Source organism: Boleophthalmus pectinirostris, unplaced genomic scaffold, assembly GCF_026225935.1.
Source record: "Boleophthalmus pectinirostris isolate CB_2022bp ecotype Guang Dong unplaced genomic scaffold, ASM2622593v1 HiC_scaffold_23, whole genome shotgun sequence".
NCBI classification, from domain to species: domain Eukaryota; kingdom Metazoa; phylum Chordata; class Actinopteri; order Gobiiformes; family Gobiidae; genus Boleophthalmus; species Boleophthalmus pectinirostris.
Genome location: NW_026571207.1, coordinates 2,346,305 through 2,373,126, shown reverse-complemented (window position 1 = coordinate 2,373,126; position 26,822 = coordinate 2,346,305). Strand labels below are relative to the sequence as shown.

At 44.9% G+C, this 26,822-nt stretch overlaps 1 protein-coding gene across 1 annotated transcript; it reads right to left on the bottom strand.

Annotated features, from left to right (window-relative positions):
- On the bottom strand, window positions 1-24,200 carry LOC110154149 (cyclic nucleotide-gated cation channel-like). Its single transcript, XM_055159581.1, has 11 exons — window positions 23,921-24,200; window positions 22,272-22,382; window positions 21,143-21,331; window positions 19,496-19,606; window positions 19,268-19,374; window positions 17,523-17,811; window positions 15,201-15,399; window positions 8,940-9,218; window positions 7,994-8,092; window positions 1,142-1,519; window positions 1-129 (listed from the first exon to the last, which is right to left on the bottom strand). Exons 1-11 carry the CDS (start codon window positions 24,007-24,009, stop codon window positions 1-3), a joined length of 1,980 nt encoding a protein of 659 aa, XP_055015556.1. The 5' UTR covers window positions 24,010-24,200.
- Between the last annotated feature and the right edge of the window lie 2,622 nt (window positions 24,201-26,822).

The window sequence follows — 26,822 nt, the reverse complement described above, 5'->3', positions numbered from 1 at the left end:
TCACAGCTGCATGTTGGTGTCGCTGCCCTCGGGGTCGGAGAGGTCACTGCCGGTCGCTGCCGCGGTCAGTCCGGCCTCCAGAGCCGTGAGCCGCTGCTTCAGACGCATCTGAGACGAGGCAAACTCACTCTGAAGACGCGCCAAACAGGGTCTGAAAATACAAACAGGACTAGAACTAGACAAGGACTAAACCAGGACTAGACCAGGACTAGACCAGGACTAGACCAGGACTAGACCAGGACTAACCAGGACTAAAACAACGGACTAGACCAGGACTAGACTACCAGGACTAAACCAGGACTAGACTAAACTACACGACTAAACCAGGACTGAACTAGGACTGAACCAGGACTAAACAACTAAACCAGGACTAGACCAGGACTAGACCAGGACTGAACCAGCATTAGACCAGGACTAGACCAGGACTAGAGCAGGACTAGACCAGGACTAGACCAGGACTAGAACTAGACAACCAACCAGGACTAGGACTAAACCAGGACTGAACACAGGACTAAACCAGGACTGAACCAGGACTGAACCAGGACTAGAACCAGACTAAACCAGACTAGAACCATGACTAGAACCAGGACTAGAACCAGGACTAAACCAGGACTAAAACCAGGACTAAAACCAGGACTAAACCAGGACTAAAACACACGACTAAACCAGGACTGAACTAGGACTAAACCAGGATTGAACCAGGACTAGACTGAACCAGGACTAAACAAGAACTAGACCAGGACTAGACCAGGACTAGAACCAGACAGACTAGACCAGGACTAGAGCAGGACTACACCAGGACTAAACCAGGACTGAACCAGGACTATAACTAGACCAGGACTAGAGCAGGACTAGAGCAGGACTAAAACATGACTAAACCAGGACTGAACCAGGACTAGAACCAGGACTAGACAAGGACTGAACCATGACTAAACCAGGACTGAACCAGGACTTAAACCAGGACTAGACCAGGACTGAACCAGGACTAAACCAGGACTGAACCAGGACTAGACCATGACTAGACAAGGACTGAACCATGACTAGACCAGGTCTAAACTAGGTCTATATCAGGTCTAAACCAGGTCTAAACCGGGTCTAAACCGGGTCTAAACCGGGTCTAAACCGGGTCTAATGCTCTCACCTGTATCCGGTCCAGTCCCGCCTCCATCCTCTCCACCTTCTCCTCTAGCTCCTCCCCCGCGGAGACGCTCACTTCCTCCAGAAGCCCCTCCTTCTTCAGGATGTCCCGCCCCCTCTGCTCCAGCTGCGCTCTGGCCTCGGGGAAGTCCTGCAGCGCCCCCATCAGGTCGTTTTTGGACAGGCAGAACAGGTCGGAGTAGCCCAGGCTGCGGATGTTGGCGGTGCGGCGGTTTCCCGTCTTGCTCCCGCTGATGTTCAAGATGCTGATCTCGCCGAAGCAGCTGCCCGCGGTCAGAACGGCGAACTGAGACACGCCGTCGTCCCCAACAACAGCCAGGCGGCCGTCTTTGATTATGTACATCTCCTTCCCCACGTCTCCCTGGTAACGGCGACACAGATTTACAGATATTTTAATTTATTCCCATGTTTTAGTAATCTTGTGTTTTTAATCCGTCCAGGCAAGACAAGTTTATTTGTAAAGCACAAAGTAATTCAAAGTGCTTTACAGAATAACAAAAACATTAAAATCACAATAAAAACAAATCAAATCATAAATAATCATCATAAAATTTTAAAAAGAGAGCGACATTAAATGAGAGAGAAGAGTGTGGAGTGAAAACCTTTCAGTCAGACGCAGCTGAACAGAAGTGTTTGGAGTCTGGATTTAAACGGAGTCAAAGTCGAGGCCGGTCTCACATGTTCAGGAAGACTGCTTCCTGACTCTGGGCACCAGCAGGAGGTCAGGTCTAAACTAGAACTAAACCAGGACTACAGCAGGAGGCCGGTCCTTGAGCTCCTCAGAGTGCGAGATGGTTCATGTGGCTCTAACATGTCACAGGTGGACTTTGGTGTTGGGTCATGGAGAGACTTGAACAAGCAGAGCCGCTTTAAAGTCTCCGAGCCACAGGGGGCAGTGCAGAGACCTGAGACTAGGGATGGGCAATCGATGAAATTTCATTAATCGATCGTCGGGAGAATTAACGATCGATTATCGATTAATCATTAATGTTTTTATATTAAAATGATCATCATTATTATTACTATCTGCACTACTAATCTGCATAAATAAATTCAACTTTACGGCATATAAACCGTAACGACTCTAGAGCCACATCAGCCCGTTTGACATTATAATGTGTTTAATTCAGTTTTGTTCAACTCTCACAGAAACAAAAGTTAAAACCGCATCGCTAATTTGCATAACATAAGTGAAGAAAAAAACAGCTCTTGTGTCGCTGATGCTGTTCAATTTCTGTCTGATTAAAAGACATGACTCAGGTGAATACAGGTTAGTGTGACCAGATTTGCGTTTGTTAAAACCAGGACACCGTACGGGGGGAGGGAGGTGGGGATTCGTCATCGACATTGAGCGACTCTCACCTGGTAAAACTTTTTCATGTTTTTCAGTGTTTTGGTGCTTTGAGGTCCCTGACACGCCACTGGACACAGAAACATATGTGCTGCTTTGAACACTGTGCACATGGACTCACATTTGTCTCGACTAGGACGGAAAGTGTGGAATTTCTTGTACAAGTCATTCCTCCTGTAAATGCAATGCATGTGATGCTGTGATTGGAGGAATCGATTTAAGATGCATCTGGAGCCCCTCCCGCTGAATGGTGGAAACCTGGAGAATCCCAGGCCTACACCTGAGCTCCGGCCCTATAAAAGGACCCGCCCCTGCCACTCTGGGCAGCTGTTCTGTTTGTGGACTTGCTTGCCATCTTTGTGTCTCTCGTGCTGTGTTTGTTGAGATACTAGAGTCCTGGTGACTTAGACTGTTTTTTTGTTTTTCTGTTTCATTTAGTGTACCCCGTTTTGGTTTGCTTATCTTTCCTTATATTGTTAGCCACTCTGTTTAGAGCCTCTTTTTGTTAATTCTTGTAAGAATCATTGTTTTGTTTGGTTTACCTTACAATTCTGTTAAATAAATCACAACTTTAGTTTTACCATTTTTCAATCTTGGTTATTTTGTTACTTCCCCCTGTCCCTAGCAGAGCTGGGTCGTAACAAATTGGGGGCTCGTCCGGGAGACTTCCAACCCTTCCTGGAATACTGAAGTTGTACAGGTTGTTTAATTGGATTGTTTTAGGTAAGTCTTTTGATTTAGATTAGTTCTACAATGGCGTCGGTGATGGTGGACAGGTTGGTGGAACGTAATTTCTGTGTCTCGCCTGTGTTTGGTTCTGAATTGCCTAATGTGTGTGTGGATTCTGAGCTTGTCACTCCTGTGGGTGCTGTGGAGGTTGCTGTGCGGCCTAACACTCCAGACAGTTTTCCTCTGCGCCAGCCCCTCTCGTCTTCCTGTTCTCCCAGGGACGGAGCTCGGCTCAAAGTGCGCCTGGCTCGTCTCAAAATGGAGACTGAGGCCAAGGAGAGGGCACGCAAGGCTCAGCTTGAACTTCGAATCCGAAAGCTCGAGATTGAGGCTGAGACAGCTATTAAGCTCAAACAGCTTGAGTTTGAGTCTCAGGCCCATCTGTTAACCAGCTCTGGTTCTACTACTGCCACTGACCTGCCTTCCACCTTCCAGTCCACTGCACCTTTTGACGTAAGTACAAACATTTCACTTGTTCCCACATTTGGGGAATGTGATGTAGACTCTTATCTTACAGTCTTTGAACGCATCGCAACAGCCTTAAAATGGCCCCGCGATGTTTGGCCAATTTTGTTATTATGTAAACTCCCTGGTAAAGCTCAAGAAGCTGTTGCTAGTTTACCAGTTGAGAAAAGTTTGTGTTACGACACTGTGAAAGCTGCCATTTTGAGTGTCTACCAGTTGGTACCTGAGGCATACCGGCAAAAATTCAGACAGCACCCCAAAGTCCCGAGTCATACCTACTCCCACTTTGCTAGAGAGAAGGGGAGTCTCTTTGATAAATGGTGCACTTCCTCTAAGGTTTCTGATTTCAGTGCACTCCGTGAGCTTATTTTGTTGGAGGACTTTAAGCAGTGTTTGCCTAATCCTCTTGTTTTGTATTTGAATGAGAAAAGGGTCCAAACCCTTTCTGAAGCTGCTGTGTTAGCAGATGAGTTTATGTTGATTCACAAAAGCAACTTCCCTGTGTTTCCGCCTAAATGTTCCTCACATTTTCCTGTGTCATCTGCATCATTAAATGTAAAACGACCAAGATATCAGACAAAATGTTTCTATTGCCATAAATCTGGACATCTCATTGCCAACTGCCCAGCCCTGAAGCGAAAAGCAGAACGCACTGCACCCAAACAAAGTGTCAGTTTAAGTCAATCTGGTTCAACCACTTTAGCCACTGACACTAGCCAAAAGCTTGACTCAGATTCTGAGTCTTTGGTTTTGGGTGGTTTAGTGGGACAACCTTCTGGCAGAGGATCTGATCTGCACCCTTCTGATTCTGTTTTGTTGTCCAATATTTCAGATAAACCGGTGGTTTCCAAGCCTGCTGGGGCAAGGTTCCAAGCCCGTCTTGAGAGCCCTGATTATGGTAGAACCTTTTCATACTGTAGAGATGGACTGTGCCTGGGAGTTGACCACCAAATTTCAGAATGTAGTTGCAACCTTGATTCCTGTTACCTGATTGTGTCCCTCCCTCATAACAAAAGCTGTAGGCAGCTCAGAGGAACTCCCTCCTGGTTTAGCCACTGTTCAAAACGTGGCTCTAAAATTCATGAGGTTTGTAGATTTGTAGCGCCTGGTTAAAATGTGTGTTAACCACACTCCAGACTCTTTAGTTTAGATAAAATTAGGTAAATGAAATTAGTTTTGTGCATTTTTGTAAGAAAGCTGATGATGCTATTCGCTAAATATTTGTATAAGGTTGGTAAGTGCAATGATTTTGCTAGAAGTAAGTATGGCTTTGTTTTTTTTTTATTACAAACTGGGTTTGTAACTTAAGGGGGGGAGTGTTACGGCCACAGGCCTCCAGATCCTCCTGGCCATATTTGCCTAGATCCGTGTGTGTGTGTGTGTGTGTGTTTTGCAATCCTCCATATGCAGACCCCCGCTGTGATGCTGTGATTGGAGGAATCGATTTAAGATGGCATCTGGAGCCCCTCCCGCTGAATGGTGGAAACCTGGAACACCTGGCCAATCCCAGGCCTACACCTGGAGCTCCGGCCCTATAAAAGGACCCGCCCCCTGCCACTCTGGGCAGCTGTTCTGTTTGTGGACTTGCTTGCCATCTTTGTGTCTCTCGTGCTGTGTTTGTTGAGATACTAGAGTCCTGGTGACTTAAGACTGTTTTTTTGTTTTTCTGTTTCATTTAGTGTACCCCGTTTTGGTTTGCTTATCTTTCCTTATATTGTTAGCCACTCTGTTTAGAGCCTCTTTTTGTTAATTCTTGTAAGAATCATTGTTTTGTTTGGTTTACCTTACAATTCTGTTAAATAAATCACAACTTTAGTTTTACCATTTTTCAATCTTGGTTATTTTGTTACTTCCCCGTCCCTAGCAGAGCTGGGTCGTAACAACAGTCATTGTTAAATGCACATTTGTGCTTCGGCGTGTTGCAGACTGACCGACTGTCTGTGTCTGCTCGCTCCTTCTGACTCACAGAGATCTACAAGAGACACTCAGTTTAATGGCCCAATGAAAGATAATGAAAACCTGATCATTTGCATCACTTTATAAAAAAAAAAAAACTGGACGGCGAGGACAAGATGTGGAAAACGGACATGTCCGGAGAAAAATGGACATTTGGTCACGCTACGCTACGCACGCAACCTACATTCAGTTTGTCGATTAAAAATGAACGTAATCAACGAAATTCTTAATGATCAATTATTGAGTGCGTATACATGCACATCAATAACCCGGTTATGATCGGGTTTTTTGAGTATCCCGGTTTCTTGATGGTGCATGTAAACGCAGTAACCCGGTTACTGCAACATAAAGTTGAGTGCGCATGCGTCCAAAAGACACTTTCCAGCCTTTCACCACAACAGTAGTGACATAAATAAATTGACCAACATAAATAAAGTGACCAAACGAGTGAAATGACTGTAAAATAAAGAGCTGCGCTAAACCTGCACATGTACAATCTGCACTCGTACGACCTGCACTCGTGTGACGCTGAAAAGCTAAAACATGAACTATCTCCTATACTCTATACGCACGGAACACACTTACCATCATTAGCGCCTCTTCTGTCACAGAAATAACACACATAATCCACAGAGTCGTGTCATTTAGTCCAAAAGAAACTGATCACATCAGCGGCGCAAGGAGCGAGTTGTTTTTATCGCCGCTAACAGTTTATGCTAATTAGCCAAACGGTCTTAAGTTTCGTTTCTGTAAAACGTAAACAAATGTGATCACAGCTGAATTATCTGATCAAACGGGCTGATGTGTCTATAGTGTTTATGGTTTATATGTTGTAAAGTTGAGTTTATTTATGCAGAAGATTTTAATGAAGAATCTGCACAGTGGATTGTGGGAGATCTCGTAGCTCCTTAGCTTCTTATGCTAAAGGAGCTCACGGTTTGTATTTTTCCTGGTTTATTAAATCGATTTAAGTTAATTTTTGCGCCTGCGCATTTGTAAGATTATGTCAAGAAACCGGGATACTCCATTTGATCATGTATACGCGGATATGAGTGTCCCGGTTTCTCAGTGCGCATGTAAACGCAGTAACCCGAATACTGACAGAACCGGGATATGGCTAATAACCGGGTTATTGATGTGCATGTATACGCACTCATTGATTAATCGACTAATCATGACCATCCCTACCTGAGACCAGTCTACACCTCCCAAGCTCAAAATGCTCGGTTGCACCCTCTGATGTCGTGAAGTGGTAGTTTTCAAGTGAACACCTTTCACAGGACTGTAATGATCCAAATGCTTCTGGTCTGTGTTGGTATGAGGTGTGTGGATTTTAAAAACACAGTGGAGCACTTCCTCTATTACCACATGAGATCACAAGGTGGATCAAAGTGGTGTTTTGTTTGGGAGAAGAACTCATGTTAAACGTGTGTGAATGAAACAAAACACAACTCCAGGTTTGAGTGTGAAGCGGCTGGGATGAGGATCAGCTCCTCCAAGTCTGAGGTCGCGGTTCTCGACCGGAAAAAGGCGTCTTGTCGTCTCCGGGTGGGTGGAGAGTCCCTGCCTCATGTGGAGGAGTTCAAGTATCTCGGGGTCTTGTTCATAAGTCAGGGGACGATGGAGCGTGAGATTGACAGGTGGATCGGTGCAGAGTCTGCAGTGATGTGGTCGCTGTATCGGACAGTTGTGGTGAAGAGAAGCTGTCAGTCTTCGTTCCTCCCCTCACCTCTGGTCATGAGCTCTGGGTAGTGACCGAAAGGACGAGATCGCAGATACAAGCAGCCGAAATGAGTTTCCTCCGCAGGGTGTCTGGGCGCTCCCTTAGAGATAGAGTGAGGAGCTCAGTCACACGAGCTCGGAGTAGAGCCGCTGCTCCTCCATGTCGAGAGGAGCAGCTGAGGCTCGGGCGTCTGTTCTGATGCCTCCTGGGACATGCCCTCGGGAGGTGTTCCGGCATGTCCCACTGGGAGGAGGCCCCGGGGAAGACCCAGGACACGCTGGAGGGACTATTTCTCTGGGCTGGCCTGGGAACACCTCAGGGTCCCGCAGAGGAGCTAGAGGACGTGTCTGGGAGTCCCTGCTTAGACTGCTGCCCCTGCGACCCGGCCCCGGATAAGCAGAAGAAAATGGATGGATGGGACAAGTCCAAGTTTGTTTTTGATGAGGAAACAACATTATAACATGGATCATAAAAACAAAACTGTTAATTCACAGTTTTGATCAGGAGTACCTCGCTGTAGGATCACTGAATACTGTGCATGTTTGGGGTTGATGGGGGAAACCAGGAGGAAACCCACCCAGACAAAGGGAGAACATGCAAACTCCACTCACCTTTCTGCAGATGTAATCTCCAGGACTGAACACCTGAGGTCGAAGTTTTAGCACCAACTCCACCAAGAGACCAGACTCACAGTCCTGGAAGATACGAACCTGCAAAAGGACGCAAACTTTTCATGAACAACTTCATTCAGAAAGTTAAATCAAATGGACTGAACCAGGACTAAACCAGGACTAAACCAGGACTAAACCAGGGATAAACCAGGACTAAACCAGGACTAAACCAGGACTAAACCAGGACTAAACCAGGACTAAACCAGGACTAACCAGGACTAACCAGGGCTATACCAGGACTAACCAGGACTAAACCAGGACTAAACAGGGCTAAACCAGGACTAAACCAGGGCTATACCAGGACTAACCAGGACTAACCAGGACTAAACAGGGTAAACCAGGACTATACCAGGACTAAACAGGGCTAAACCAGGACTAAACCAGGACTATACCAGGACTAAACAGGGTCTAAACCAGGACTATACCAGGACTAAACCAGGGCTATACCAGGACTGAACCAGGACTAAACCAGGACTAAACAAGGGATAAACCAGGACTAGACCAGGACTAAACCAGGACTAAACCAGGACTAAACCAGGACTAAACCAGGACTCAACTAGGTCTAAAGTAGGACTATACCAGGACTTAACCAGGACTAAACCAGGACTAAACCAGGACTAAACAGGGTCTAAACCAGGACTAAACCAGAACTATACCAGGACTAAACCAGGTCTAAACCAGGATTAAACCAGGACTGAAACAGGACTAAACTAAAGAAGCAGAAGTAAATCTATGTAAAACACTTCTTGAACATGTCCACAACATACAAAACAAAACAAAAAAAGAAAAAATTATAGATAAAAAGTATATAATTCCACTTTTATATAAATTAACAACAGTGAAACATGAGTAATTCGGTGTAACTCCGTGTAATAAACCCTGTGACCTTCTTGAGCGTGTCCAGGTGCACGTTGATGGCGATCTCCGCTCTGAGTTTACAGGGCAGGCTCCGGAGCACTTCCTGTTCGTCTATCGTCTTCTGATTGGTCCAGAGGTAGTCGAACCAGCGAATCACGCGCTGCTCCAGGCCTCTGCTCACGTGCCTGAAGTGCATGTAGTGCTTGAGAGCGTCCACTCGGCTCTGGAACGAGGCCTTGGTGGCGTTCATGTTCGAGATCATCGAGCCCACGTTCCCCACGATGGAGGCGAAGATCAGGACCCCGACCTGCAAAACATGACCGGACAGTCTCACAGTCACCGGAACGTTAGTCTGACGAGGCCTGAAACGATAACAGAGTTTGCTGGACGATTACTACTGTGTGGTAAAGAGACCTGTAAAAGAAAATGAAATAAGTTAAATAAGTGCATTTAAATTTCAGTACTTGTTGTTAAAACTAGTCGTACTTACCCTCTTGTCCTGTCTGCCAAAAGAGTCCCAGAGGAGCCGAAGCACCTTAAAGTGCCCATCTCATGCAAAATAACTCTTTTCACATTGTATCTTCTGCACATGGGCCCGGTCAAGCAGAAGTAAACAACAGGGCCAAAAATTCAAGTTAATGCATCTGATATAAAAAATGTATTGAACAGATACATATGTACTCTAGTTTATGAAACTGTTGACCCTTTTTCTGTACGATTTTTGGTTCTAAAGTTCCATCCGTTTTAAACAGACCATGTATGAAACATGGAACAAAAATTATTTCCCAAATTTCAAAGACCCAAAAATCATGTAAATAAATGGATGTATTTCATCATATCTTGTGTTATTCCATCTTTGAACTGTTGATGAAGGGACATGATTTAAAAAAAAAAAAAAAGTATTTAAAATGATAAAAATTTGCTTGGAAGGACTGACATATTTTATAGAAATAGTTTCCTTTCATTTTGAAGTAATATTAAAATATTCAGAAGAAAAAAGTTGACAAATGATGTAAAATCCTGCACCTTCTACTTGCTTGAACAATTTTCCCTCCGTTACTTTTCCCTCCGTTACCATGACCTTTCTTAATAAAAAATCTCATTATTCAAAAAGTAAGAGGTTTTTCAACCTAATCTTGTACCATATGGTAGAAAACTATATGAAGCAAATATTCAAACCAGTTTGTTAAGGATATGTAAGTGAGAACCAAGAGTTATCACTGTTTGGATTTATTGCCCAAAAAGTGCTGCATATTTCATTCCCTCCGTTACCGACATGAGTTTTTAAATTTTTTGTCAACAACTTGAAAAAATATCACAGGTTTAACTTGACCCTGTTGGAGTGTAACTCTTTCCTACATTCTGATACTTTACTTATTTCAATAGTTCCTCTAGTTTCTGAATAAGAGACATTTGAATGTAAAAAAATCTGACCCCTGTTTCCCTCCGTTACCACTTGACCTCACACATAAACAAGCACAATTTGGGTTTTGGAACATCCATTACACAATCTGAAATCTTACTGATTTCTTGGAGACAGTCACAGACCAGGAACTATGAAAGTCCGACTATTGCTCCTCCCCCCGCCCGTCCTGAGAAAGCACAGGCTCCGCCCTCCAAACGTGACGTAGACTCTGAGTGAGCCGCCCTTCCTCCGCCGTCTCAGGGAGGGAGGGGGAGACAGGCGTGCGCCCTGATAGTGGCAGGAATAAACTTTTATTCATCATGTGAAGAATCCCTCAGTCGTCCAGGTAGAATCCATGAGGAGAAAATTCAGTTTATCGACTGGACAAAAGTTAGTTTGGTTGAAGACGTTTCGCAGCTCATCCACGCTGCTTCTTCAGTTCTGGTCAGAATGCTGTCTAAACAGCTACTTCACAAGAGGATGAACAACATAGACGAGAGAGCAACAGTGGACCTCAGTCTTCTGTACATCTCCACTTAAAAGGACAGAGAGGTGCAGATTTTAGCCAGAGAGAAAAATTGGTTTGAGAGGGGAGTTAAAGAAGCCATTTTATTAAGAAAGAGAATCCTTCTCTAAACAGAAATGGAAACTCAGACACCATCTATCTCCTATTTACAACTCCGTCCTCAAACCTAAATCAAAACAAACAAAAGAACAACAGGTGTAGCCAGGTCAGGTCCAGAGGTGTGGAAGCTCCATTATGGACATGAATTGTTCTGCTAATTAGACCCCACACCCTGTACAGGTCAATAGGCCGAACTAATAAACAGAAACTGTAAACAAGTAGGTGTGTTAGTTTCAGAGTAGTTTCAGTGTAGTTAGCTCCTCCCTGCAGACAGATAGAAGGAAGTGTCCACCAGCGTCTGACCAGAACTGAAGAAGCAGCTTGGATGAGCTGAGAAACGTCTTCAACTAAACCAGCTTTTGTCCAGTCGACAAACTGAATTTTCTCCTCATCTTTTATTCATCATGGAGATACAGCGCTTTCAGCCGCATGTGTTGGACCCGGAATCGGACGAGGACTTTGAGGAGCACGAAGCTCAAGCATCGCGTCCACATCAGCTGAACATTACTGATTGGTAAAGTATTAATAAACACTAGTAGATAAACTTATTATATCGTGTTCATTGCAGCGTAGAACAATGAGCTTACAGTGTCGCTTTTGTTCAAGTGTTCATGTGGGAATTGTCAGCCGATGTGGGGTGGAGGCGGTGGAGCGGAGGAGGGGGGCAGGTGGGGGGTGGGTGCGAAGCTCTTTCTTCTACGTCAAACGTGTCATAGGTGAATCTGCCGCGTCATCGTTGTAGCAGTTTTAGTTCGTTGTCATGTGGGAGGGTGGCAGAAATACGCTGCAATTTACTTAAAAAAACACTGAATCAATCTAAAAAAAACACTTGGGCAACAAATACAAGGCCCACACATCACTCTTAGAAGGTAGAAAGCTCTGAAAAGTTGATTTTTGCATGAGATGGGCCCTTTAAGAAGGTTCCAAGGCAGGAAACCATTTTGTTGGGGAGGAGGGACACACAGAGATTTTAACTTTTCTAGTCTAGTTAGTATTTTTAAATGAATAAACTTCTGATTTAATAAAGAGAGTTATTTTTGTATTTGGGTTTAACAGAATATTTGTTGCACTGTTTTTTTGATAGCAAACTTTTTAAATATTGAATGTACATTGTTTGAACGTACCTCAGCTCACCCAGTTAGAGGAGGAGGCCCATAAAAGGAGTCAGCCTCACCTTTGTCGAGTGCAGGGGTGTCAAACATACGGCCCTCCAAGACCTTTAATCTCAGATGATTTTCTACTAAAATATTTTAATTGCATTTTCTATTAAAATATTGTTAATTTTCTGTGGTGTTTATCACAGCAGCGTCTCCAGCGTCTCTGTACGTGGCCCCTCCCACCAGAGCAGCACAAATGAAGACTTGTCTCTTTCCAAACGCTCTTAAAGGACGATCGTTTTGACTGTTGACCGTGACACCCTCATCAGAAAAATGTCCAACATGAGAAAAGTGGAGCCGAGTGCAGGATTTTACAACAAAAATGGACTTATTCCTGTTTACATACAAGTTCATGTTAAAACATTTGTGTTGAAATTGAATTTTTCTTAAGTTTCAGGTTGTTCATAATATTATAATATTTTGTAAAAGAAAGAGTTCATCAATTAAAAAAGATTTCTGTAATAGATTTGTGTTTTCTCTGCACAAATATTTGAACTTATTGTTATTTTTGGGGTTTATATGACATGAGTTTTCTGATCCGGACACTTTGGGATTAAAGTCGTTTGGATACGGCCCCCGGAACAAAATGAGTCTGACACTCGTGGTCTAGAGGAAGGTGCTGTGTGAGCGCAGGTTACTGTCATCCCTGTGTTTTCAACTTTTCTACTTTTGTAAATATTTTTTCTATATATTTTTTTGTCTTGGTTATGGATTACAGCAAATGCACTTGGGATCTGCACTACAAACCTGTTCAACTCCTCTTCTACCGCTAAGGTTGCTATCCGGGCTATTGCATAAGTCCTTTGTTATAGGTGAGTTTCAGCTGACGTCATTGTTATTAAAAGCCCGCGTTGCTGCTGGGAAATATTTTGGTCGGAGGCAAGAAACACGGTAGCGTCAAACACAGTGCGTAACCTCGCGTATTTATCCCCGATAATGGTAAATTCCTGCTGCATTATCGGATGCACAAATAGAAGCACGGAAGAAGGAAAATGTCTTTTTCGTATTCTGAGTGAAAAGAACCGCTAACGGTGAATTAAACGGCTTTCAAACATCCGCAGAGCAAACGTAGAAGATCCTAACAAAACCGTGGACTCCAACAAGTTCAACAACACATCGAGACTCTTGGAGGTTTTCATCTTTTCTGCTGTGAATGGCCCAGGAGTTTCCACCAAGTCATTGTGAATATTTGTCCAGGTAGTTGGCGATTCAGACCAGAAATTTGGTTTGTTTCACCTTTTGTCGGGGTTGAAAAGGGTGATTTGTCGTCCGTCGATGCTTATGACCAATTTCTGGTCAAATGGTCTTGGGTCCTCTGCCGTTAGAGTGGATAAATAACCGGGATCAATACCCTTTACGTGCTTTCTCGCTCCGTCCGTCATGTTGAATTAGTGTTTCTTGCCACCGACCAAAATAATTCCCAGCATGCAACGCGCGCTTTTGTCAACAATGAAGCTCGCCTATTGTTTTACTCATGTCAGGACGTGTTGTTCATGTTCCTGTCATACTTGTGTAGTTCAGTTTAACAGGGAGCTATTTTTCGTGTGTCGTGCCGTGTTTGTTCATTATAGTTGTATTATGTCTTTATTCTGCGCTTCTTATTTCGTCTCTCCACTATTTATGTTTGTTATTGTATGTTTAGCAGTGCACTCTTTACTTTATCACTGTGTAGTACAACGACTTATTGAATTTTTTCTTTTTCTTTATAGACCACAGAACCAATAATGTTCTATGATGATGCCTGAGCTTCATTAAACTGGTTTAGTCCTGGTTCAGTCTTGGTTCAGTCCTGGTTCAGTCCTGGTTCAGTCCCTGGTTTAGTCCCGGTTCAGTCCTGGTTCAGTCCTGGTTCAGTCCTGGTTTAGGCCTGGTTCAGTACTGGTCCAGTTCCAGTCCAGAGTGGTTTAGTCATGGTTTAGACCTGGTTTAGTCCCGGTTCAGTCCTGGTTTAGACCTGGTTTAGGCCTGGTTCAGTCCTGGTTCAGTCCTGGTTTAGACCTAGATTAGACCTGGTTTAGGCCTGCTTTAGTCCTGCTTTAGACCTGGTTCAGTCCTGGTTCAGTCCCTGGTTTAGTCCTGGTTCAGTCCCTGGTTTAGTCCTGGTTCATTCCTGGTTTAGTCCTGGGTCAGTCCTGGTTTAGCCCTTGTTTAGTCCTGGTTTAGACCTGGTTCAGTCCTGGTTCAGTCCTGGTTTAGACCTGGTTTAGACCTGGTTCAGACCTGGTTCAGTCCTGGTTTAGACCTAGATTAGACCTGGTTTAGGCCTGCTTTAGTCCTGCTTTAGTCCTGATTTAGACCTGGTTCAGTCCTGGTTTAGACCTAGATTAGACCTGGTTTAGTCCTGGTTCAGTCCTGGTTCAGTCCCTGGTTCAGTCCTGGTTCAGTCCTGGTTTAGGCCTGGTTCAGTACTGGTCCAGTTCCAGTCCAGAGTGGTTTAGTCCTGGTTTAGACCTGGTTTAGTCCCGGTTCAGTCCTGGTTTAGACCTGGTTTAGGCCTGGTTCAGTCCTGGTTCAGTCCTGGTTTAGACCTAGATTAGACCTGGTTTAGTCCTGGTTCAGTCCCTGGTTTAGTCCTGGTTCAGTCCCTGGTTTAGTCCTGGTTCAGACCCTGGTTTAGTCCTGGTTCAGTACTGGTTTAGACCTGGTTTAGACCTGGTTCAGTCCTGGTTCAGTACTGGTTTAGACCTGGTTTAGACCTGGTTCAGTCCTGGTTTAGACCTAGATTAGACCTGGTTCAGTTCTGGTTCAGTCCTGGTTTAGACCTAGATTAGACCTGGTCCAGTCCCAGTTCAGTCCTGGTTTAGCCCTTGTTTAGTCCTGGTTTAGTCCTGATTCAGACCTGGTTTAGTCCTGGTTTAGTCCTTTCTTTTTCTTTTTCTTCTTCTTCTTCTTCTTCTTCTTCTAGGTAATATCGTCGTCCCTGATTGGTCGGTGCGGCGCGTCCTACAGCATTTTCAGCTTCTGGATTCGCACCGCACTGACGCCTGAAGACGCGCCGCCAAAACGCAGGACGGCCTAGACCCGCGTCCGCACTGACCTGTCACCGGTCTGAACGGGCCTTTGAGAAATTCTGTAACGCAACAAATCAAATACATGACCCACCAGAAAGTCGAATATGAGGAACAGGTACTCCTCGTCCCTGACAGGGGGCGGTGTTTCCCCGATGGTGGTGAGCGTCAGCGTGGACCAGTACAGGCAGTAGATGTACTTCCGGGTCAGAGACGTGAACTCGGGGTCAGAGGCGTTTGGATAAACCCAAGAGTCTGAGCCCAAACCCAGGACCAAGGAGAAACTGTAGTACCTGAGGAGAGAGCGGGGCGTACAGTACTTTGCACTGCAACACGGAAATTTCCACATTGCGAGACCGTTAATGGTGCTGCACCTTTAAAAACTTAATCCAAACTTTTCCCTCACTTACATCTAACCCTTACTTCAATTATTCATCACAAGTTTCTACCGTATTTTTTGGATTATAAGTCACACTTTTTTTCATGGTTTGGATGTTTCCTGCGACTCATATATTTAAATTTTCACACTGACGGCCACAAGAGGGGCGCTGAAGTCTCGTGTGTGAGTATCTGCCGCTCCTGTTCCTCCTGCACCACTGTCACTTCACTCTACTGCGCATGTCTCCTGCAGAAAGAGCCTCTGTCCTGCTGCAAGTAGCGAAATATTCAGCCCGAAACGGTAATCGAGCAGAAAGAAAGAAAGTTTGGAGTGAGAGAGAAACTTGTGACAGCGGGAGGATGCATCCATGAAACTTTCCTGAAGTCACTGGACGGACAAAACCTGGACTTCAGTGACACCGAAACCATCCTGTCGGGATTCAGAAAGACCCGAATAATTCTAACTGGAACTGATGCTGAGTCTGACGACAGAGTGGAGTTGCTCAGAAGTGACACCGAGGATGAAGAACTGAATGGATTTAGTGATTTGGAGTGAGATGGAGAGTTTGTTAAACTTGTTCTGTTCTGTTGTTTATGTCATAGTTTATCTGAAGAACTGTTCATATGTGACGTTAACAGTCTGTTGTTCTCTCTTCTATTCTTATTACTAGAACTTGACTTTCAACAGGAAATGTTGGTTCCTGGTCTCTGATTTTATAAAATTAAAAAATGCGACTTATATATGTTTTTTTTCTTCTTCATTCGCATTCTTTGGCTGATGCGAATTTACACTTTGGAGCGACTTATAGTCTGAAAAATACAGGAAACACTTTTCACAATTTTCAAAGCAGAGTTTTCCAGAGACCATAAAGGGGACAACAACTAGCATGCTAAAGTGCATTTCCTGATTAGAATTAGTGGTGGGCAAATGAGGCGGAGCTCCGGAGCACCGTCTCGTTCTTTCTGAAACAAATCGCTCCGGAGCACTGCCTCGGAGCTCGTCTCGCAGCAGCCGCTCACGTGACCGAAGTGTGGAAGTGTGGGTCCCTCCCCCTACTGCTTCTCTCTGCGTGTCAGTCGCTTCAGTGTATCGAAGCGTTTCATTGGCTCGGAGAATGTTCCGCTCTGTGATTGGTTCAGATGCTTCAGAGTGTTCGGCGCACTTCTGTGGTTTGACAAGCGCTAAACTGCTACAGTATAAAAGATGCACCAATATTTCTTAAAAACGCTGAGTAGTGAGGAGTGTTGTGTGACGTTCCTGGTGATTTTGGCGACTTTTGACGACGTTTGTTTCATTTTCGATGGCATCTACAAGTGGAAAAAAGTGATCCATGTTTTGGGATCACTTTGATCTAATTCCACCCAACAAGGTAACATCTATTTTCTTATTTACAGCTGTTATTTATGTTCCTCTTTACATATTATTTTAAATCATCATTATTCTTGTTGTTGTTGGTTCGGTGTCGCTCTGCACACAAGTGTTGTCTTACACTAACAATATTTCATCGATGCTGAGACACCTGCGTGCCAATGGTTAAATTTGTCCACTAGAGGTCAGTGTTTCTCTGAGGCCTCAGACACGTCCAACCATTTGAGACAATATTGCGACTGAGGTGTCGGTGCTTCACGAGGCTCCATTCGCCCGTCACTAATTAGAATGCATCATTGTAACACACTCTACGTTTCAGACTTCCTCTATTCATTACTGATTTTCTTATTTTTTTATTTTTTTATTGTCCAGTAAAAAAATATTTATTTGGAAAACAAGTGCTTGAGGTCAAAGTAAGACAGCCGCATCCTCTTTTTAACATTTTATTGTCCAAAAATATCAGGAAGTGCACATTAGCATGCTAGTTGTTGCTTTAGGGTAACTGAAAAACTTTGTAAATAATGTTGACTCAGATGATAATTGATGTTAGAGCACATTATTTACCGCAGTACAGCACTATTTTTTTAGATATCCATATTTGCATATTTGACATTTATAAACGTGTTCTTTTTGATTAGATCAGATTTATAGATGAGCGGGATGTCGTACCCACACGCGTTCCAGTGGATGATGACCAGGATGTAGAGCACCAGTTTGCAGATCCTGAAGGCGTTGGGGTACCCGGTCCGGGTCTCTGTGCGTTCGAAGAGCTCGGAGAGGCGGGTCAAACGCAGCAGGCGGTTGAACCTGAGCAGAGGGGTGTAGTCCGGCCCCGCCCACAGGTACAGCAGGTCTGTGGGCAGCACAGAGCCCAGGTCCAACCAGCACTGCACTGTTCGGACGTAAGTCTGTCTGAGGCGAGACAAGTCACGCACCAACAGACCCTGGTCCAGGAAACCTACAGAAATAAACACGTGTGAAGTAGGGTTGGGTTAGATGATGGGAGGAATCACAAAGGTTGTGTTCACGTCTACAATTTAATGAGGTCATAATTTGTCTGTTTTTAAAAGAGTTTGACATATAAATTTTATTAGGAAAGAATGTTTTTCTGTTCCAATATTAATATCGATACTGGGGCTCCAAGTATCTGCTGATACTCGACATCAGATGATACTACAGCAGAGACTGAAAACAGACTTTATTTCCTTTAAACACAAACAGTATAAGGTAAAAAAAAAATGATCCAAATGTGTTTTGCAAAAGTGAAAAAATGCAGAGCACACTCAGATAGTCAATGTCCAAAAGATTTTTTTATTTTTAAATTACGCTCTGGGGAAAAAAAAAAAAAAAAAAAAAAGCCCTCATCAGATATTTTTCTTGCCTTGGACGACTGTACAGTAGTAGTAGTGTACTGTGGTCCAAAGCAAGAAAAATGTCTGAAGAAGCTTTTGCTTCAGCTTTTGTCCATGGACTATCTGAGTGTGTGCTCTGCATTTTTTCACGTTTATTTTGCTGTTCCTTCCATTTGCACCTCTGCAAGAACTTTGGTGTGCATTGTAACTATAGAACATCCATCCATTTTCTTCCTCGTATCCGGGGTCGGGTCGCCAGGGCAGCAGTTTAAGCAGGGACTCCCAGACTTCCTTCACCCCAGACACTTCCTCCAGCTCCTCCAGCGAAACCCCGAGTCGTTCCCAGGCCAGCCCAGAGACAAAGTCCCTCCAGCGTGTCCTGGGTCTTCTCCTCCTGGTGAGACGTGCCCAGAGACACCCAGGAGACATCAGAACAGACGCCTCTCGACGTGGAGGAGCAGCGGCTCTACTCCGAGCCCCTCCCATGTGACTGACCTCCTCACCCTGTCTCTGCAGAGGAAACTCATTTTGGCCGCTTGTATCTGCGATCTTGTTCTTTCGGTCATTACCCAGAGCTCATGACCAGAGGTGAGGGAAGGACCGTAGACTGACTGGTAAATCGAGAGCTTCGCCTTTCAGCATAGCTTCTTCTTCACCACAACGGTCCAATACAGTGACCACATCACTGTCGACGCTGCACCTGTCCACCTGTCAATCTCACGCTCCATCCTCCCCTCACTCGAGAACAAGACCCTGAGATACTTGAACTCCTCCACACCCGGAGAGGACAAGACACATTTTTCCGGTCAGCTTTGTAAAAATACAAATATTATGAGGCGTTGGCCAGTGAATTGTTTTATTAAACCACTTTATACCAAAATGACATATTGGTTGATCGATATCGTGAAAGCCAAAATCCAATCCACCAAATTTGTCAGTAGTTGCGCCGATATTCGATACCAGTGTTGTACTGTGCATCCCCATGTTTAATAGGTCTATATGTTTTTGAAATGGGCTCAGATTTTTAGATTTGTCTTATACATTAATGCCAGAGATCCTCACCGGTGTGGAGGCGCACCGCGATGTCCAGGATGTAAATTCCATCACAGACGTAATCCAACACCAACCAGACCAGGACGTGCTCCGCCTGCAGCTCCTCAAAACACGCTCTGGGAATATACAAGGAACAAAAAGGAATAACAGGACTAAACAGGCTCTGGGAAGAGATTTAGAGTATTTATTTAAACAGAACATAGTGTGATTTATAAAAAAAAAAAAAAAAGAATGTACCTGACCACCAGTAAAGTGAAGTTGTAAAACACAGCTGTCCCGATCACACAGAGCCAGTGGTAATACAGGTCATCTGATGGACTCAGGACAATTATACGGCACTTTCTTTTCCTAAAACAAAAATCAAAACATGTTATTGGAGTAAGGACGCAGAGGAGAGGGTCAGAAGAGCAGAGGAGAGGGTCAGAAGAGCAGAGGAGAGGGTCAGAGGAGCAGAGGAGAGGGTCAGAAGAGCAGAGGAGAGGGTCAGAGGAGCAGAGGAGAGGGTCAGAGGAGCAGAGGAGAGGGTCAGAAGAGCAGAGGAGAGGGTCAGAGGAGAGAGAGAGGGTCAGAAGAGGAGAGAAGAAGGTCAGAGGGGCAGAGGTGCAGACAAGAGAGTCAGAGGAGAGGGTCAGAAAGTCAGTGGAGAGGGTCAAAGGGTCAGACAAGAGGGTCAGAGGAACAGAGGAGAAGGTCAGATGGAGAAGAAGATGCAGAGGAGAGGGTCAGAGGAGCAGAGGAAAGGAGCAGAGGAGAGGATCAGAGGGTCAGATAAGAGGGTCAAAGTACAGGGTCAGAAGAGGAGAGGGTCAGATGGAGAAGAAGATGCAGAGGACAGGGTCAGAAGATGAGAAGGTCAGAGGAGCAGAGGAAAGGATCAGAGGGTCAGACAAGAGGGTCAAAGAAGAGGGTCAGAGGAGCAGACAAGAGGGTCAGAAGAGCAGAGGAGAGGGTCAGAAGAGGAGAGAAGAAGGTCAGAGGAGAGGGTCAGACAAGAGGGTCAGAGGAGCATAGGGGCAGAGGAGAGGGTCAGAGGATCAGAGGAGAGGGTCAGAAGGTCAAACAAGAGGGTCAGAGGAGAGGGTCAGATGGAGAATAAGATGCAGAGAAGAAGGACAGAGGGTCAGAGGAGAGGGTCAGAGGAGAGGGTCAGAAAGTCAGAGGAGAGGGTCAAAGGGTCAGACAAGAGGGTCAGGGAACATAGGGTCAGAGGAGAGGGTCAGAAGAGGGTCAGAGGAGTAGAGGAGAGGGTCAGAGGAACATAGGGTCAGAGGAGAGGGTCAAAGGAGCAGAGGAGAAGGTCAGATGGAGAAGAAGATGCAGAGGAGAGGGTCAGACAAGAGGGTCAGAGGAGAGGGTCAAAGTAGAGGGTCAGAAGAGGAGAGGGTCAGAGGAGCAGAGGAGAGGGTCAGATGGAGAAGAAGATGCAGAGGAGAGGGTCAGAAGATGAGAAGGTCAGAGGATCAAAGGGTCAGACAAGAGGGTCAAAGGAGAGGGTCAGAGGAGAAGGTCAGATGGAGAAATAGATGGAGAGGAGCAGGTCAGAGGAGCATAGGGTCAGAGGAGCAGACAAGAGGGTCAGAGGAGAGAGGTCAGAGGGTCAGAGGAGAGGGTCAGAGGGTCAGAGGAGAGGGTCAGAGGAGAGGGTCAGAGGTCAGAGGAGAGGGTCAGAGGGTCAGAGAGGTCAGAGGAGTCAGTCAGAGGAGTCAGAGGAGAGGTCAGAGGGTCAGAGGAGAGGGTCAGAGGAGAGGGTCAGAGGAGAGGGTCAGAGGAGAGGGTCAGAGGGTCAGAGGAGAGGGTCAGAGGGTCAGAGGGTCAGAGGTCAGAGGGTCAGAGGGTCAGAGGAGAGGGTCAGAGGGTCAGAGGAGAGGGTCAGAGGGTCCTCACTTTCTCCTCCTCTGCCTCCTCTCCTCGGGGTCTGAGCCTGTGTTGCTGTAGCTGACTCGACTGGGCGGAGCCTGCAGGTCGGGGTGGGCGGGGCCCCTGAAGCGTTCCAGGAAGGAGTCCGGTCGCTCCGCCTCCTCGTGTAAACCTTTGTGAGCCCAGTCCCGCAGAGTCAGAACCATGCCCACGATTCTGACAAAAACACACACAGATGTATAAAGTATAAACACAGATGACAAACATTTGATACGGTGGTCAGGTGTATATATTTTGTGATTTGAAAGTGAAAGTGAAAGTGATTTTTGGAACGTGTATATTACATCATTTGCACTTTTACAGACTTTCTAAGCAACTTTTATGGACTTTATCGACTTTTTAAGTAACTTTTGTGCAAATTTCAGTTTGTGTTTGCAGAATAAAATGACAAATTATTCGAAAACGCCTTATTTATTTGGTTTGCTATGTTATAGTACAGGCGCTACAGGGCAATTTTGTCTTGAGAAACCTCTAAATATTAATTAATTTGCATACAATTTTGACCCAAATACTTTTGGTCAGATATGGAACTAGGGATGTCCCGATCACATGTTTTTTGCCCCCGAGTTTGAGTTCTTTGATTTTGAGTATCTGCTGATACTGAGTCCTGATCCGATACTTATATAATATAATATAAAACATTATGAAATGAACTAAGAGCAAAGAATCAGATCCAGGATGTGCAGGATCAGATTGTGTTGATTTGTAGTATTTGACTGAACTCAAATCAAATGTCCAAAACTTTAATTTTATTAACTTTTCTAACCATTCATCATCATTGTTTGAAAATCTTGACTTTTCACATTTATTTCAAAAAAGTAACTGTAATCCAATTACCACTCACTGAAACAGTAACTGTAACTGAATACAGTTACTCATCATTTGTACTCTGATTACATAACTCCAGTACATGTAATCTGTTACTCCCCAACACTGGTTATATATGTATATTATTTATCTGATAACTGAACATAACGTCTGAGTCCTGATGGAGATTAATCTAGAGAATCTTAAAAAAAAGTTTTTGGACCAGCCTAATCAAGAAATTAAAAAAACCTAAATGTTTACTTGGCCAGGCGCCGCCAAACCCTCGTACCTGGACAGAGCTCCTCGACCGCGCAGGGAATTCTGGGAGTTGATGTCTCTTCTGTCGATGGCGGCCATTCTCTGTAGTTCTGAGGACGTGTCATCGCACACGGACTGCCCCCTGCAGGAAATACACGCAACTACAACATAATAATAATAATAATAATAACATGAGGTCAGAGTGTGTGGGTGGAGACAGGGGGTGGGTGAAAACAGGAATTTGAAAGAGGGAGAGAGGAGAGAGAAAAAGAGAAAGGAAGAGAGAGAAAGGGAGACAGAAAAAGAGCGATAGAAGGAGAGAGAGAAAGAAAGCAAGATAGAAAAAGAGAGATAGAGGGAGAGAGAGTTTCAAGAACAGAAGAAGGAAGAGAGGAGAGAGAGAGAAAGGGAGATAAATGAAGAGAGAAAAGGAGAGAAAGATAAAGAGAGACTGAGGGAGAGAGAGAGTTTCAAGAACAGGAGAAGGAAGAGTGGAGGGAGAGAGAGAGAGAAAGGGAGAGAGAAATGGAAAGGGAGAGGGAGAGAGAAAAAGAGAGGAGAGAGAGAACGGAAGAGAGAAAGGAGGAGAGAAAAGAGGAGAAAGAGGGAGAGAGGAGAGAGAGAGATGAAGAGGGGGAGAGAGGAAGGGAGACAGAAAAAGAGAGATAGAGGTAGTCTCAAGAACAGGTGGAGGAAGAGAGGAGAGAGAGAAAAGACGAGAAAGAGGGAGAGAGAAAAGGAGAGAAAGATGGACAGAGGAAGAGAGGAGAGCGAGAGAAAGAGAGAGGGAGAGAAATGAAGAGAGAAAACGGGAGAAAGAAAAAGACTGAGGGAGAGAGTTTCAAAAACAGGAGAAGGGAGAGTGGAGGAAGAGAGAGAGAGAGGAGTGTAAAAGAGAGAAAGAGGGAGAGAGGAAGAGAGGAGGAAGCGGGAGGAAGAGAGAGAAAGCGAGACAGAAAAAGAGAGATAGAGGGAGAGAGAGTTTCAAGAACAGAAGAAGGAAGAGAGGAGAGAGAGAGAAAGAGAGAGAGAGAAAGAGGGAGAGAGGAGAGTAAAACAGAGAAAGAAGGAGAGAGGGAAGAAGAGAGAGAGAAAGGGAGAAAGAAAAAAGAGTGATAGAAGGAGAGAGAGTTTCAAAGAACAGAAGAAGGAAGAGAGAGAGAGAGAGAAGAGAGAGAGAGAAGAGAGAACGAGAAAGAAAAGAGAAAGGGGGGGTTTCAAGAACAGCTGGAGGAAGAGAGAAGAGAGAGAAGAGACGAGAAGAAAGAGGAGAGAGAAAATGAGAGAAAGATGGACAGAGAGGAAGAGAGGAGAGAGAGAAAGGGAGAGCAAGAGGAAGAGAGAGTTTCAAGAACAGAAGAAGGAAGAGAGGAGAGAGAAAAAGAGAGAGAACGGGAAAGAAAAAAGAGAGAAAGGAGGAGAGAGAGAGAGAGAGAGAGAGAGAGAGAGAGAGAGCAAGTACAGTACGTGCGATCTGAAAGTTTGTGGGTGGAGATAGGGGGTAGGTGAAAACAGAGATTTCCTGAGCTCTCGAGAATCTTCCAAAACACAACTTTGAAGAACAGAAAGATAAAAAAGATCTTAAAAAAAAAAAAAAAAGATTTGGTATAAAGTCAACTGAGATGTACAAAAAAAATTAAATAAATACAAATTTTAAAAAAGTGTAAAATCTGGCGTCACCTGCTGAGGGCGCTGTCCGCTCTCTCGCTCTCCTCCTCCGTCCAGGTTTTCACCGAGAGCCTCTGGGAAGTGTTCGCCAAACCTGCCATTCTGCGCACGGCAACAGCACCGGGGGCACGTTAAAGCCGCACTCTGGGACTCTCCTGCTTGTCTCCGAAGAGAAATTTCCGCAGTGTGGCATTAAGTTGCGGAGAGGCGACCCCACTCACGGTAAGAATGCATGTTTTTTTTGTATTTTTAAGCCATGAAAACAGCTTGAATAAAAAAAATAAATTAATACAAATCTATTCCATGAAACATTCCGAGCCAAGAAGAGAGAGAGAACACGAGGAGGAGGAGAGAGAGAGAGAGACAGGAGGAGAGAGAGAGAGAGAGAGAGAGAGAGAACAGGAGGAGAGAGAGAGAGAGAGAGAACAGGAGGAGAGAGAGAGAGAGAGAGAGAGAGGCAGGAGGAGAGAGAGAGAGAGAGAGAGAGAGAACAGGAGGAGAGAGAGAGAGAGAGAGAGGAGAGAGAGAGGAGAGAGAGAACAGGAGGAGAGAGAGAGAGAGAGAGAGAGAGAGAGAACAGGAGGAGGAGAGAGAGAGAGAGAGAGAGAGAGAGAGAGAGAGAACAGGAGGAGGAGAGAGAGAGAGAGAGAGAGAGAGAGAGAGAGAGAGAGAGAGAGAGAGAGAGAGAGAGAGAGAGAGAGAGAGAGAGAGAGAGAGAGAGAGAGAGAGAGCAGAGAGAGAGAGAGAGAGAGAGAGAGAGAGAGAGAGAGAGAGAGAGAGAGAGAGAGAGAGAGAGAGAGAGAGAGAGAGAGAGAGAGAGGAGAGAGAGAGAGAGACAGAGGAGAGAGAGAGAGAGAGAGAGACAGAGAGAGAGAGAGAGAGAGAGAGAGAGAGAGAGAGAGAGAGAGAGAGAGAGAGAGAGAGAGAGAGAGAGAGAGAGAGAGAGAGAGAGAGAGAGAGAGAGAGAGAGAGAGAGAGAGAGAGAGAGAGAGAGAGAGAGAGAGAGAGAGAGAGAGAGAGAGAGAGAGAGAGAGAGAGAGAGAGAGAGAGAGAGAGAGAGAGAGAGAGAGAGAGAGAAAGAGAGAGAGAATCTCCTCAAACAAACCCAGATGTAGAAGAGACGTCGAAACAAAAGTGACGTCCATTCTTCCACACATACTTCATCCTACATGTGGGTTTTGAGATTCTCTTTGTGTGAATAAACCGAGTAACAGAAATAAAAACCACGGACTTCAAGTATATGTTTAAACGCATTTGAATTTTTAAAGCTGCACTGTGTAACTTTTCTTGTTCCGTTTCTATCGAGATGAAGGAGATAAAACGATAACACACAGCACAAGCCGTTTTATTCTTGTCTTGATTAAAGCGACTGCACACGGCACACGTTTAATGCCGCACCGCGGGACATCCCCAGCACAGCAACATCTCCATGGAGACGAGCAGCGGAGATAATACTTTCCACCAGAAAGTGACGTAGTGCAGCTTTACGTAACAACAGCATAACTGAATCTGAAATCTACCTCCTCCTCCTCCTCTTCTCTCTCTCTCCTCCTGTTCGTTCGTTCTCTCTCCGTCTCTTCACACATAAATACAAACGTACATCCTTTTACACATTTGTACGACGGAGTTTAAGGGTCAGATTAAAAAATTAAATAAAATAAAAAATGCTGGCACTACGAGAAAAAAGTCGTAACATTTTGACATTAAAGTCCTAATATTATGAGAATAAAGTCGTAGTCAAAAAAAAGTCGTAATTTTAGGAGAATAAAGTCATAATTTTACGAGAATAAAGTAGTAATTTTATGAGAATAAAGTCAGTAATTTTATGAGAATAAAGTAGTTAATTTTATGAGAATAAAGTCGTAGTCAAAATAAAGTCATAATATTAGGAGAAAATCGGCTGCTCAGAAACTCTGACCGAGTGGAGAATGGAGAATTTGGAGCATTTTGTAAAGGAGAAAAATCCGTGTATCTTTCGTTCATTCGACTGAACAAGGACTGAATCAGGACTAAATCAAGTCTGGAACCAAACCAGAAAGACCAGGATTGAGACCGGGACCAGACCAGGACTGAAAACGGTTTAGTCCTAGTTTAGTCCTGGTTTAAGTCACGGAAATGGGAAATGGCGTTTACGTGACTTTAAAATGCGACTGAACCAGGACTGAACCAGGACTGAACCAGGACTGAACCAGGACTGAACCAGAACTGAACCAGGACTGAACCAGAACTGAACCAGGACTGAACCAGGACTAAACCAGGACTGAACCAGGACTGAACCAGGACTGAACCAGGACTAAACCAGGACTGAACCAGGACTAAACCAGGACTGAACCAGGACTGAACCAGGACTGAACCAGGACTAAACCAGGACTGAATCAGGACTGAACCAGGACTAAACCGTTTTCAGTCCTGGTCCTGTTCCCGGTCTCAATCCTGGTCTCAGTTGTTGTCTGATCCCGGTCTCAGTCTTGGTCCCAGACTCAGTCCTTGTCTAAGTCCTGGTCTCAGTCCCGGTCTGGTCTCGGACTTCGTTTAGTCCTGGTTTAGTCCTGGTTTAGTCCTGGTTCAGTCCTGGTCTCAGTCCCGGTCTGGTCTCGGACTTCGTTTAGTCCTGGTTTAGTCCTGGTTTAGTCCTGGTTTAGTCCTGGTTTAGTCCTGGTTTAGTCCTGTTTAGTTCCTGGTTTAGTCTGGTTCAGTCCTGGTTCAGTCCCGGTCTGGTCTCGGACTTCGTTTAGTCCTGGTTTAGTCCTGGTTTAGTCCTGGTTTAGTCCTGGTTTAGTCCTGGTTCAGTCCTGGTTTAGTCCTAGTTTAGTCCTGGTTTAGTCCTGGTTCAGTCCTGGTTCAGTCCCGGTCTGGTCTCGGACTTCGTTTAGTCCTGGTTTAGTCCTGGTTTAGTCCTGGTTTAGTCCTGGTT

Excerpts from the sequence above, each read along its gene's own strand:
- LOC110154149 (XM_055159581.1), bottom strand. The coding sequence starts at position 24,009 with ATGGCAGGTTTGGCGAACACTTCCCAGAGGCTCTCGGTGAAAACCTGG. Across the intron at positions 21,332-22,271 it reads GGTCGAGGAGCTCTGTCCAG|AATCGTGGGCATGGTTCTGA; the intron begins GTACGAGGGTTT and ends TGTTTTTGTCAG. Across the intron at positions 17,812-19,267 it reads CGCGGTGCGCCTCCACACCG|GTTTCCTGGACCAGGGTCTG; the intron begins GTGAGGATCTCT and ends TTATTTCTGTAG.